Source organism: Pelodiscus sinensis, chromosome 6, assembly GCF_052426305.1.
Source record: "Pelodiscus sinensis isolate ZL-2025 chromosome 6, ASM5242630v1, whole genome shotgun sequence".
In the NCBI taxonomy this organism is placed as follows: Eukaryota; Metazoa; Chordata; order Testudines; family Trionychidae; genus Pelodiscus; species Pelodiscus sinensis.
The window spans coordinates 63,772,533-63,787,485 of NC_143057.1; the positions used below are offsets into that span (position 1 = coordinate 63,772,533).

The following is a 14,953-nucleotide window of genomic DNA, read 5'->3' on the forward strand; positions in this document are numbered from 1 at the left end:
ACTCTACCAAAGTCTACAATAAGTTCTGTTTAAACAGTTATATTTAAACACTTTCCCAACTTAGTTTGACATGCCATTGATGAGGTGTACACAGCATATGTACTAGTCTTTTTAAAAAATCAGTTAATATATATGAGGGCTGATAGCAAGATTTTGTCAAGTTACATATATCAGTGTTCTCTCCTCAAGAGAGAATCAGTACTATGATGGCAGATATGGTTTCAAAATATAGTTGCCACATGGTTTGGCTCTAATACCATTCACTGGTGACTTATATAGCCTATTTATTTCATCATTGGAATGTTCAGCCATAGACCATCCTATTGCATGTGATGCCACTCTATTGCATGTGATGTAGCTGCAGAAGGAAGGAACCAGCAAAAATATTGATATACTTTGCTGAAGCTAGACTCCATAAGTGACAGATTGACTCTAAAAAAAAAAACCACACACACAATTCACACTGTCCAAATCACAATATAACAAATGACAACTGATCTGCAACTCATTTTTATTAGAAAAGCAGTTTTCTAAGTTAAAATATTCCAAAAATATTTCCTCTTATTTCAATGTGCAGGGAAAAACAGAGGCACAGAGTACAAAAAAAAAAGGAACATATTTGCTAAAACTTATTGTGTATTTCAGAGTTCAGTACTAATGTGCTATCATTGAGGATTATCAAGATCTGACAGTTTGACAAGATATTAACACTGCCTTAAAATGCATTTATACACTTTGGGTTAGTCTAGACTACATCCCTCTTTTGAAAGAGGGATGTAAATTAGACATATCAGAATTGCAAATTAAGATGGGACTTGAATTTCCCGTGCTACATTTGCATAATCACGTCACAGCGTTTTTCCAAAAAATGCTATTTCAAAAGTGAAACCACAGTCTAGGCGCGGTTCTTTTGAAAAGAAAAGCCTTTCAAAAGATCCTGTACTCCTCAAAAAATGAGGTTTACAAGATCTTTTGAAAAAAACTTTCCTTTTTGAAAGAACCGCATCTAGACCGCGGTTTCACTTTCGAAATAGTGTTTTTTGAAAAAACACCATGACAATTATGCAAATGAAGCATGGGAAATTCAAATCCCGTCTTCATTTGTAATTTTGATATGTCTAATTTACATCCCTCTTTTGAAAGAGGGATGTAGTCTAGACATAGCCTTTGTTCTTGCAGTCACTGACGGAGGTTAAGAATGAAGAATTAGTGTTTCTGGGAACATTATTAGTTAGGTGTTATGGTTTCATTGAGAATTTGAATGAACCACAGGTTTACTTATTTTAAATGATTTTCAATAGATAAACATAGCAACTCTGAGAAATGAATTTTAATTGAAATTATATATATATATTTTATATATATATGGACTATTTTAGTGATATCAAGTAAAAGAGGGTTTTACAAAGAAAAATGTGAAGACGACACAACATTCAAGGATTTTACATAAAAATGTACTTCATTAACAACTTGTAGCAAAAAGTGATAACATAAAAATACATTTAAATACTCTGTAAGCATCAAAGCAAGCGAAAGGAGAAATGAGGTATGCCTAGAGCCCTCTGGGAGACAAAGAATTTAGAAAAACATTTAGAACAAATATTGTGAAGTAAAGCTGTAGTACTGACAAACAAGGAAGCGAACATGAGCATTCTGTTCTTTACCTGTCTTCTTTCCTACAATTTTTAGCTTCAAAATTGGCATTAAATATTATTCTTTCATTGCAAATTAAATCAAATCACAAGAAAGGAACAATGTAATATAGAAGCTTTATTCCTTTGCTAGCATGTTTAGTAGAAACAATGAAGAGTCCTGTGAAAACTAACAGATTGATCTGAGCATAGGCTTTTGTGGGTAAAAACCATGGACTCCATGCATCAGATAAAGTGGTTATTATACCCACTACAAAGGCATTGCAGTCAGTTTTCCTTGTGAGCTATGCACTTAGGCAGCTACCCACAAGAGATTCCGGTGCAGCCCAACTGATTAGTACTGTACACACAGTGCCCACAGCCAACAGCATGTGTTTCTACTGGTGGTGCATACCTCCATGTGCCTCAGTACATATAAAATTCATTCCACACATTGATGGAATATTTTCACAAATAAGGATTGGCTTCAATATATTCTGCATAGTCTATATAGTTGCATATGACCAAAATTATATTTTTAAATTGCATAAAAAACTATGCTAAAAGAACATTAATATTACAAAGTAAGGAACTCAAATTACCTCTGAACAAACAGAACCTCTTCTGGTTCACATTTTCTTTTGCAATGCTACTTACGTCATCATTAAGATGTTCTTTCTGAATGTGGCAGGAACCACTACAATTTGCAAAATCCTTCAAAATAGCCGAAGTCACCCCTATTCTGCAAGTTCTTCTCTATTTAGAAGTGAGCAAGATCCTATCCCCCACGAAATGTAATCCCCAAAATGACCCTTTGAAAAGCCAAAATATCTTCTGAGCCACAGTCCTTTTAAAAGCAGGATTCAGGTGGATGCCAAGAGGATTCAGAAGGTACATGCCAATCCAAAAAACAAACCTTTCAGAGCCTGCAATGGTGGCACCACCCTTGTCCCTCTGGGGATTAGCTCTTTTAAGCCAGGTCACTATGGTCCTCCCTTTCCAGGGTGTCAAAGTTTTTCAAGTCTTTTTTCATACTAGCAGTCAGGCTGTTTTTATCCCATGGTTTCACTCCCTCAGTGGCTGGCAGAGCAATGAAAACCCATTTAGTCAGCAGCCAAGGTCTTTTCCCTTCTAGATCTTACTTCCTTTCCCTGAGCTATTTTCTTACTAGCTGGCACTCTCCCACATAATCCTGGGTTAGCCAGCGTCTCAGAGGAAGTAAGTGTAGACTACCTATTTCTGCAGCCTCCCAACACTCCTCCCTTCTCCCAGAGAACAACTGCAGACTCTCCCAGCAGTATGGCTGTGCTTGCAATTTCTTGGCTTTATAAATCCTGTCCAGCTCTTAGCTCTTCAGCTGGTTCCCTGACTCGGGGGATTACTTAGCAAGTTGATTACCCTCAGCTCTCATCTGTCATGCTAGTTAGCTCACTTCTCAATCTGCATTAACTTTTTCAAGGCAAGTGTGGGGTAAATATCCCATCACACAACCCCAACTGCAACTAGTTCTGCTTTCAGTGCCTCTTGCAGCTAATGGGGAGTCAAGGAGAAGTACCTGACTAATGACACTGGTCCTCAAGTACTCCCAACTTCATTTTAAAGAGATTCCAAAGAATTCTGCATAGAACTCATGCATTCTAATTTAAGCGGGCAAATACCCTTGACTACTTCAGAATTATCTCAATATCATGGCAAAATTCATGACTTTTACCTCACTCTCTGAACAGCCAGTGCTTTTTTTGTAAAAAAAGGGACAGTACTCCACTTGTTGAGCAAAAACAAAAAAAGCCGGGTTGGGGCCAGCATTGCCCTTTAAAGAGACGCGGCCCCTTTAAGACATGCAGCCCAGCCGACTGTCGGACATTTACATACAGAAGTGCTGGTACACTCCGTTCTTTCCAGGTAAGCTCTGACTGGAGGTGCTGATACTGCGTACTAGGCAGTACCGTCACAAAAAAAAGCACTGCAAACAGCCAAGCATTCCAGAAAATGCTAGCTCTTCTGACAGAAGTCAATACAATTATTCAAGTCCCATCTACAGAGAAAAGGATCAGGAATATATATGAATATATTTGCTAGTTTCATGCTATGCAAAGTAACTGGAAACTTCCATGCTATCTTGAATCAATTAAGATGCAGGTGGAACTTTTTACATAAAAACCTGTTTAGACTGACAAATATCCCATATATTTGTGAGTCCATTAAAATGCCAGAGTCATATTTCTTGTTCTACACAGTAAATTTTCATATTACTTATGTTCTTCCTAGTGAAGTGTGAACCTTAACTATAGCATAATGAAAATATTTTAAAATGACATTTGATATCTGTGTAGTATACACACTTTACACATGTATCAAATGACTATACCTACCTTAAATAAGATTCCAGAACTCTATCTAGTCTTTTGTAGAAAGGTCGTGATGTAAAATATCCACTCCAATAATGATTATCTCTGTCTGAATACGTGAAAAAATCTCCACTCAGGACAGGAAAAAATGAATTGCTGTTCGTTTCCTCCAAATTACCTGCTTTGTGCAAAGCCTCAAAATAATCTGACAAAGTCCCGAACTGGGCCTGAAACAAAATGAAAACTGTTTATGTGGCTGACAGATTTCTATTTCCTCAATTTTGAAATTTAGGGTGGAAGTTTATAAATATGGTAACTTTCAGAGGAATACTACAGTACCTATTAAGAACAGTCATCACAGAAATATTGTTTTAAATAAAAAAAAAGCTTAACATTTCCCCTTGACAACTTTGAATCAGAGTTGACATATGTCATCAGAAACTATTTCCAACTCACAAGATGAAATCTATCTTTTGTATTACCAAGTATAAAAACATTCTCTGTAAAGTAGCAGTTGTTTCATCAAAAATCTTAACAAAATAAGCTTTTCATTTCTCTCGTATAAGCATATATCACTTGAGCAAATATACACCTTGGCTATAAGAAATCATCTTTCCTTTCTCCCTAAAAGTTACTGGATTACTGAACTCCATAGGAATGTTCCTTGTTCATGAACGTATCACATGTTTAAATTTTAGCGGGCTCTCCTACAAGTATCAAAGACATCAAAACGTAGATTTAAAAAAGTAATACAGGCAGTCCCCGGGTTACATGGATCCAACTTACATCGGCTCCCTACTTACAAACGGGGTGAGGCAGACCAGGGAGACGCGGAGCGGCTTTTCTCAGCGGACACCTCAGCTTGAGAATAAAGGACTGAGGGAAGTGAGGTGTGGGAGAATAAAACTGAGCTCTGGAGAAATGCTTGGCTAGAGTTTCCCCTACAATATGTACCAGTTCCGACTTACATACAAATTCAACTTAAGAACAAACCTACAGTCTCTATCTTGTACGTAACCCGGGGACTGCCTGTATATAATGGAAAGCAGGAAGACCAAATATTTTCAAGTCACTAAATACCTATACTCCTTTTTGAAGTGCCATACAGAGTTTTTATTTGAGAAACTATAAAGGATCATAGAAACCTTGCACTGGAAGGGACCTAGAAAAAACATCAAGTCCAGTCACTTGCACTCACAGCAGGACCAAGCATCATCTAGATCATTCCTGACCAGTATTGGTTTAACTGACAAGCATAGCTGAAGGTTACTACAGTAAAACCTGTGTTATCTGACACTCTTGGGGATTAGGGCGTTCCAGTTATCTAAAAATTCCGATTATCTGAGGGTCCCATCAGCCTAGGAAAAACCAATGGACAATAATAGTAAAACTCAGGTTTTTAATATTGGTAGTTTTGTAGTGTGAGGCAGTTGGTCTCACATTCAATTTGAGTTAAAGATGATTAGTATTTCTTAAATAAAAAATTGTTAAGCCAATCATGGTAAACCAAGCCAGACCTGTGTGCCTGAAGACGTGACAGTATTGTGGCTGGGGGCAATGCCAGCTAAACGTTTTCTGGTTACCAGAGTGCCAGATAACAGGTTTCATTGTATATAGCGAAGTCTTTCACATAAAAAGTAGTTTTGTATCTCTCAAGCAAAGAAATTGTTGAACAGCATGTGAGTAAGACTCAAAAAGCACATATTCCAATAAGTCAGGAAGCAAGAAGTTACTTACCTTATGCAGTAATAATAGTTCGAGCCACTGTAGATGTGCTTGCAACCCTGCGCTGCTGATCAGAGAACTTTATAGCAGTGAGTGTTAAAATGACACATGGACTGTCCCTCCTTGTGCCCTGCTAAGGAAAGTGGATGGTTTGTGGAGCACTCATCTCAAAGAATAATTGTTACTGCACAAGGTCAGTAACTTCTTAACTAGTGTGCCAGTGGGGATCCACTCTATGCAACTGCCAAGAGTATCACCACTGAAGAGTGGGGTGGAGGGCTGTAATTAGGTCAGTTACAGATGACAATATACTGGAGTCAAAGACTGAATTGGACGTGGAGATTGATAGCCTAATTTTCTGCAAAGGTATGGACTGACACCCAGGTCACTCATAAGAAAGGTTCCTGCAGAGGGATGAGGAAGGGTACTGAGCAGGGGAGCAGAAGGTAAAATTTATGGAATACATGTTGAAGATAACCTCCAAGATCCATTAGTTTGATGTGTTTTCCCAGGTGCTGCAGAATGTGGCAAAAGGTACCCAAATTGTATGGTCAATTACACTGATTTAGGGGAGTGGCCTGTCAATCCCTCAAACATGTCTAAATTGGTATTTTGAGGTGGATGGTTGCAACATGGAAGACTGTGGACCTGGTGGTTTGCATCTGGAGAACCAATATTTCTTTCTCTGCTGTTCATGAAAGCACTGAGTTGGATAGTCCGAGGTACAGGATTACATTAGCACTGCAGACAAAGCATTAAAGATCCCTAACAAGCTCAGAGTTGCTCTGGAAGCCCCAGCAGTATGGAGGACAGCTAACAACTTGGTGCCTACAAAAGAAAGGCCTTCAGTTACCTGCATCTCTTCAGTGAAGTCCAAAAGGTATAACCATGATGAATGCTACATAACCATGACTATGGAGATGGACTAGAATGCTGTGTCAGCTGCAGTGATGGCTGACGGGAGCATTCTTTTAGCTCTTAATTATTCTTCCCAGATAATAGCTTAGAACTGGTCATGCTGTGACTGAGCTAATCAATAAAGCCTTTGACTTTCGATTAGTTCATTTAATTATACTTGGTCAGTACACCATGATAAGTGATGTTTAAAAAACTACAAAATGGCAGAGGAATAGGCCTTCTCCCAAAGAGGTCCAAGAGTTTCCAATCCCTATGATAGGGGATGGATATCATTTGGTGCTGGCAGCTCCAGGATTTTACAATGCCCATGATCGAGTTGCAGGAACAAAAGATATTCCTAGATCTATTACATTCCTAGCCAGTTTCCAAAAAAGAGCTAGATAAATTCATGAAGGTTGGGTCCATCAATGGCTGTTAGCCAGGATGGGCAGGTATCATGGTCCTACTTCTGTTTGCCAGAAAAACTGGGAATGGACAACAGGGGATGATCACTTGATTGATTACCTGTTCTGTTCATTCCCTCTGGGGCATCTGGCATTGGTCACTGTCAGAAGACAGAATACTTTGTCTGATGGACCTTAGGTTCTGATCCATTATGGTCATTCTTATGATGTGATATTCTTTATCACCAAAAGTGATATTTGCCATATAGTTTTTGTGGGGTCCAAAAGAGCCTCATTAATGAGGAATTCTATTCAGGAAGAGTATCAAGAAGCTTGCAGCAAGTGTCCTTGATTTCTTCTAGAGCTATCTGCAGTGTGTCAACAACCCTTTTGCCAAGTTCCGGAAGAGCCAAAAATTGTAAGAGAAGAATGATTGCCTCTCATCTGTTCTTTGGCATAGCCTCTCCCTACATTTCACCCCTCTGCTTCTCCATACTCCTCTCTGGAGATTCAGAGGTTCTGAATGTCATAGCTGAGGGAGAACATCTCAGGGGCTCACGGCTGAGGCAGGAAGCCCAAGTAATATGGGGTCAATATGCTGCTCAGGAATCCCAGTAGTACTACTGGAGTGCTGGGAGAGCACACAGTGGTAATGCTCATGGCTGGTCATATCATAGCACTGCTGGGACAGGCTGAGGAGATACCAGACAAGCTCCTTGGTAGCAAGCATCATAGGGAGCATGGAGGAATAGGAGAATCTGGCTCTGTCTGATTTTCTACGAGGAAGTGGAGGTGCATGACAGGGTACAAAAAAGTCTCCCACAATTGGGTACCCAAGTCCCAATGTTGAGAAGAGGACTGGTAAATCAGATGCCCTAAGTTCTAATTGAGTGAAGTTCTCTTAGTTCCGCTGGTGGTATGGAGAGTGTCTGGGATCTCACCATCACCAAACGCTCTGGTAGGGCAATGACAGCAGTACCAAAAGTAGTGTGTACTGGCACTGTCTTCTTACTGGAGTGCTCTCTGCACCAGTCTCTTCCCACCAGGTACTATGGCTTAGTGCATGTGCCCATCAGGTTCTTAGGTGCATCAACAATACCTGCTGCTCTATATCTTTATATGCTCCAAGTACCAGGCTTGGATTGTCTCAGTTCCAATTAAACATGGCACATAGGAGAGCTTTCATGGCTAGCTCAGGATTCATTCTGGGAATTCAACGCTGCCTCCATAAATATTATCTTCTGTCTCAACTCCCCATCCTTTTAAGATCTGTGTTTGAGCTGCTGAAAGAAACCACACTTCTGGGAAATGTGGCTTTCCCCAAAGCAGCATATGCATCAAGAGTGATTGTCTAGCTCAGGGACAGCCTTTTAGCAAGCCAGGCACATCCTGAAGCCCAATGAGCTGGGCATATGCCATTGGGGAAAGAGATCATAGAATCACAGAATACTAGGACTGTAAGGGACCTTGAGAGGTCATCGAGTCTAGTCCCCTGCCCTCATGGCAGGACCCAGTACTGTCTAGACCAACCCTGACAGATATTTAGCTAACCTACTCAAATATCTCTAGAGATGGTGATTCCGTAATCTCCCTAGGCAATTTATTCTAATAAAAAAAGAGGGAGAAATCAAGACTGTTTTTGAAGGGAAAATAAAAATAAAATACTACAACTAAGACTGCTAGAAATGCTAAAGGAGGAAGGACAGCGAATGTATATGCAGGCCTAAAGGACACTGGTACCAAAGTTCCCCAATCAACACCACAGAAATTCAAGCATACTTACAGTGGAGCATCCAGAGGGATATGATTCAAAGGAGAACTGGAAGCTACCGTATTTTCTGGTGTATAAGACAACTGGGCATATAAGACGACCCCCTAATTTTCCAGTTAAAACATAGGTTTTGGCCTATACTCGCCGTATAAGACTACCCCCCCCCCTTCTGAGGCAACACCATTTAATAACATCAGATTTGATTTAAATAATTTTAATTAAAATGGTTTTGACTTGCAGGTACTTAAAATCCTTCAAAATCCTCATCATGTTCATCCTTTGACATCATAAGTTCATCAATGACATCTTGTGGTACATTTGTAAGACAGTCATCATAGGGATCTAATTCCGAATCAGATGGTGTGGCTTCAGCTTTGGCTTCCCCTTCATCTTGCCACAAGAAGTCGTCCTCCATACCATCCAAAGAATTTGATATGCCACACTTCTTGAAAGACTTGATTACTGTTTCTGCACCAATATCATTCCAGGCTTTTATGACAAAGTTACACAAAACATCCAATTGTGGCGCACGCATGTTTCCTCCTTTTGTGAATGACTTTTCGCCGCTAACCATCCACTCATTCCACTGTTCTCAAATGCAATCTTGTTTAGGCACACATCCAGTGGCCGTACCAATGATGTCAATCCTGCAGGAATAACTGCCGCATCTGTGTTTATTCTTGCCAGCCTTTTCTTTGTGCTGGTAGTTAAATGAGCCCTGAACATATCCCACACAAGTAGGCTACGTTCTTGACGAAGTCCACCTGGTCGCCTACTCCATACATTATCAAGCCACAGCTTTACCCCTTCTTCATCCATCCAGCCTTTTTCATTCACATGTACAAAAACTCCAACAGGGAACTTGATTTTCGGCATTGTTTTTCTTTTAAAAATAATCATTGGTCTTAGTTTGGCGCCATCAGCTGTACATGCTAGTACCACTGTAAAACTGGACTTCTCATGTCCTGTTTTAATTAACACTGTTTTTGCACCTTTTGGATTAACAGTTTTATTTCCAACCATATCAAAATTCATAGGAGTTTCATCCATATTTCCGATCTGACTTAACGCATAGCCATGTTTCTTGCGCTGTTGTATTACATATCGATGGAAAAGACTTACTTTTCCATCGAGATCTGCAGGTAATTTTTGTGCAGTTTTGGTCTTTTGCCTCAGTATCAGATTATGCCTTCCATGAACCTAGTACACCAGGATACAGTGGCCTTAAATCCTTTGCTGTGATCTGGGTTAGATTTACCCCACTGAAGTGCAAACATACGTATTTTGTTTCGTGTCACTACATAAATTGTGGATGCTCATGCACCATGTCTGCTACGTGCTTTTCAAGTTCTGACCAATGTGGGGTGCCTCCTCTTACAGTCACTACTCTTTAATGCATCTTCATTTGCTTTCCAGTCTCGGACCATCTTTTCTGTTACTCCATATTGACTTGCAGCAGCACAGTTATTATGTTCCTTGGCAAACTTTACAACTTTCAGCTTGAAACTGGCTTCAAATTTCCTTCTTCTTGTTGGAGCCATGATGGGGTCTTTTCTACCACCCACTTACAGAACGTGGCTGTCCCCCTGCCAGGAGCCAGGGGGCGGGGACACTTGCACGCCCGGGGCCGGCGCTCCCCCCCGCCAAGCGCCGCGCGCCCGGGGCCGGCGCTCCCCCCCACCGGCGCTCACCGTTCGCCATGTGCCGGGGCCAGCCCCAAGCACCGTTTCGGGGACCAGGTACGTTCTATGCCCGGCGTATAACACGACCCCCGATTTTTGGGGGATGTTTTTTAGTGTAAAAAGTCATGTTATACGCCAGAAAATACGGTACTCAAGAAGGAAAGAAAAGTCAGAAACTCCATTAAACTTAAAGGCTATTACTTAAAGTAAGCACTATGCTTGGCCACTATCTATGTTCCTTACCAGATGCCGTATACAGAATAATTTCACAATTGAAAGGAACAAAATAAAAGTAGTCTGGTTTGTCACTAATGTCCAGTACATGCAAATTCATATAGTAGTATTCTATCAGTTGAACTATGAATATTTATTTGAAGTGGTCTCTTCTATTTTTAAATAATTTTATTTTAAAAATTGTGGAGTGAGTGTGGTTGGGGTAGAGTTGACAGTGGGGTTGCTAGTGTGCAAGACATCAGGGTGCAAAGTGCAGGGGAGGCTGTCATCATCTTGGCCAGGCAAAGCAGAAGCTGCTGGCCAGGATGACAAGACAGAGGATAAGCCTCCAATTGTACAACTGCTACACAGTTCCTACCTAGGGACAGCTCCCACATACCTGGCTGGTGGTGAGCAAGCAGAGCCATGACAGTGGAATTGAGAAAGTCTTCCTGCACTGCCACTGGACCTATTCAGCAATGTGGTGACCTCCCCATGGCGCGGGGTCCACCCTCTTCCTCTTTCAAGTCATGACCAGAAGTCTATGTGCTACCTCACTAGGATCACAGCCCTCCTCTGAACCTTGTGCCTGCAGGGATTGAGTGTCACCAACTCTAAAACATTACAATGACCTCTCTGTAGAACCACTGTCATAGACCCGCATACGCTCTTCCCTGACAACAGAGATGCAGAAGGCTCTCTATATGGCTGCAAAGACCAGTGATAATCCATGCATGATGGCTGACCATTATTGATTATTTTTGCCACTTACTGACAATTATCAATTAAAATCAAATCTTGCCAAGCTTAACCATAAAATCTAATCAGTAGTACTTTCCTAATTCACCAAGAGCTTTAGTTAAACTATAGTAGTATTAAGATATCTTCCTCTTTGATGTACAACAAATTAATATAAAGTCTCAGAGTATTAGAAGGTGTTAAATTAAACAGGAGTATGCAAAAATTTGGAGTTAGGGTTCATTGATGTTAGTGAAGAACTAGAACTATTTGAACAAATAAATATGCAGTTCACCTTAACATGTAACTCAGGATGAGAGTTCATATAATCAAAAAGCTTTTGATAATTCTGGTATTGCTGATCCCATTCTGAGCTCTCACTGTAACGGAAATCATCCCCTAGTGGCGCCAACAGAACTTTAGTACGGAAAAGCTTTGACTTCTTTCTGTATTGATCTAAAATCATCCAAGCCCTTTGAAGAAAAAAGGAAAAGCATACAGATTAGAATACAGAAAAGTAATCAGCCGACAGAATAATAAATGCCTAAAACATGTTCTTTACAATACCGGAACCTACCGGCAAAGTACAACTTGTCCACTTACTTGGAGGCGAGTGGAAAGGTTGGTTTTCTCCTCTGTAATAGCATCACATTAAATTGTGAGTAAATACATGAGCACCTGAGCTAATGAAAGTGTTCATAAAATTTTGAAAAGCTTCTCTAAATAACCATGGTTGCCATTAAAGTAATTTAATTACTTGCTATTTGTTGCATTAAAGTTATTTAGGTACATTTAATACAAGAAATACTGTCAATACTGCAATAGCGTTACTTACATGTTAATGGTAGACAAAGACTTTAGAAAAAGTGTTAAAAGATTTTTTAAAATACAATAAATATATCTCATGATGTTCTCAAAGGCTGTAGCATGTGCACATTTAGAATGGTTTCCAACCTGTTAATGCTTAAGAGTCAAGGGGAAGGTTTTAATATTGTACATTAAAGTTTCTGTCAGGACTTAGATATATTTTTCCAATATAAATGAAATCTATAAAAACTTTAATAAGTTGTTTATTCTTTTTAGCTATATTAAACTGCTGTTAGTATGAACACATTTTCTGAGAGTTAATTCTGAGAATTAATTGATTCTGAGAATTAATAAGTAGTTTTAAATCATGATGAATGAACTGCAGTCACTGAGTTACATGGTCTGCTGAGGTCAACATAACCCATCTAGTATCATCAAAATTATCTTGTTTGTAGCCCATTTTATAGATTGCTTTGCCTGAACCAACACCTCTTGTGAGATCTGACAGAGTATTATGAATCAACGGTGCTGAAGGTCCTCCCCTCATTGAAATAGGTGGTATATCCCTCTCATACTTTAGCAACCAACAGTATAGAGAAGAGATTCCCAAAGCAGCTCCTTTTTTGCTCAAAATTTTACGTGTTCAGTCTGAAGCAAGACAACAGTTTGTCCATATTTGTGATAATTTATGTGATACAGAAAAAAACATTTTCCCTTGGTACTGCTTTTTTACTGTCTTCCCTGAAAAAGAAATCTCAGATCAGTTGCCTAGCGTGTCAGCACCTTACCATAGCATAGGGAGGATTGAAAACCCATACCCTTAAGAATAAGCAGGCCAAAATCCACCAAATCTCAGATCTGCTGGACACTAGAAATATCTACACAATGGAACCAGACCTCCACCCCAACTCTGAAACCCTCTGCCTCTTACCCTTCTTCCATAGTTGCACAGTACCAAATGTGCACTTCTATAAATTCAAGTGTTGGTATCTGTTACATTTGCCTAAACTGAACTTTATTTTTCCCAATCTCTTGTTCTATAAAACACTCAATTTTTCATCTTATATTTTAAACACTTTTTTTCTTTAATGTGAATATTTAGTTTTGTTTTAAATTAATTAGATGTGGGCTTTGTATAAGAAGATACTCTCTAAGAAAGAGTAATGAGAACATACAGACTATACTGCAAAAGAAAAACCCACAGCACTGCATCTGAGAGCCTGGGTCACTTAACTTAGGCTTGCATGGCTGAAAGTAGCTGAGTAGATATTTGTACATGGACTCCAATTCAACTACAAGACCTTCTTCTCTCACTGAGTTTCTAAGACTGAATGGCTACTCTGTTGATTTAACCTCACATGCCTGAGTCAATTTATTCATGTTCTGAGACTCCGTGTCACTGATCTTTTGCGGGAGTGTAGACATAACCAGAGAAATCCTGATGTCATCCCTTTGCCTGAAGGTAAAGAATTTGGAACAACAGAGATATGCCTACTCCATACTCCGACATGCATATTCCGACAAGCAAACTGATTATACCTCTTCCTGGTATTCACAGAATTTAACTCACTTAAAAGTTGTAGAAGTGTTTAACTGGAACTGCAGAATTAACACATTAGCTCAAGTGTACTAATTTTAGTTTTTCTTACAATTACTACTTTCATTAATTGTACTAGCAGGGCACATGCAATATAAATTATTTCTCCTATTGCAAACCTCTTTTTTTAAAAAACAAGGAAGTTGTGATGTTAATCCATATTAGGAATGTGGACTAACATGTACAGGTGTAAATGGTGATTTTATTTTTAGCAGTTACACGTTTACAAGCGGGGATGGGGGGCTTTTAAGCCCGCTGCCCACAATCACCAGCTCTCACCTGCCCCCATCTCCTCACTTCCTCTGATGAAGAGGCAGCTTCCCACATGTACTGGCTCCCACTATCCCCCACCCCTGTGCGCTGCTGCCCCTGATAGAGAAGCAGCAGCATAGTGAGGGAGGACAGATAGATGGCAGGAGCTGATACATGCAGGGAGCTGTCTTCACAGGCAGCTTCTCCTGTGTGCCGTCTTTCGTTTGCTTCTCCCGCTACACTGCTGCCTCTCTATCAGAGACAGCGGGGGGGGGGGGGTTACATGCAGTCATTAGGATTAACTGAAACTCAGGCTTATCAGTCTTATCAGTTAATTGTGTAAATGACCACACGGTAACATCCCTAACAAACATTGCCTTCAACAAGTAAAAAAAACCTTTACAAGTTATAGAATTCTGCAATACTTTCAGTACTGTACCTGTGCTGAATATTCCCAGCATGAATGGCCTCAGGCGGAACTCTCCAGGGACAACTTATTCTTCCTCCAGGAAGACGCTTAAAATCAAACTGGCAACATATTTTAGGATCTGGACCACAAGTATGAGGAACGTCATAGCTATAGAAAGGCATCATGTGGCAAAGGATATCTGTACCGGATCCCAAATCTAAAATTACATGAACACAATAGGTCTGTAAAATAAAGCCATATTTCATTGTCCATACTAAGTTGCCTATTTAGGCCTAATTTGGGAGTCCTTTTAATATGCCACCTTAAAATAGAGTGCAATTTAATATCTGAGCCCGGACTGCAACCTTTAAGTCAACGGGAGTTTTGCCACTGAGTTTGATGAGTATATGCTCAAGTCTCTAACGATCAAGCTATCTTAAAAACAATACAACTCATTATTTGTGGAGATAATAGAATTT

General features: G+C 39.9%; 1 protein-coding gene across 1 annotated transcript in view; it reads right to left on the minus strand.

Annotated features, from left to right (window-relative positions):
• Nucleotides 1–14,953, minus strand: part of MAN2A1 (mannosidase alpha class 2A member 1) — a 213,634-nt gene that overhangs the window by 117,476 nt on the left and 81,205 nt on the right. Inside the window, exons 7-9 of the mRNA XM_075932033.2 lie at nucleotides 14,505–14,691; nucleotides 11,705–11,882; nucleotides 4,004–4,206 (exon numbers count right to left, since the gene is read on the minus strand). Coding sequence (XP_075788148.2) covers nucleotides 4,004–4,206; nucleotides 11,705–11,882; nucleotides 14,505–14,691 — 568 coding nt within the window. The remainder of the gene's footprint in view (nucleotides 1–4,003; nucleotides 4,207–11,704; nucleotides 11,883–14,504; nucleotides 14,692–14,953) is intronic.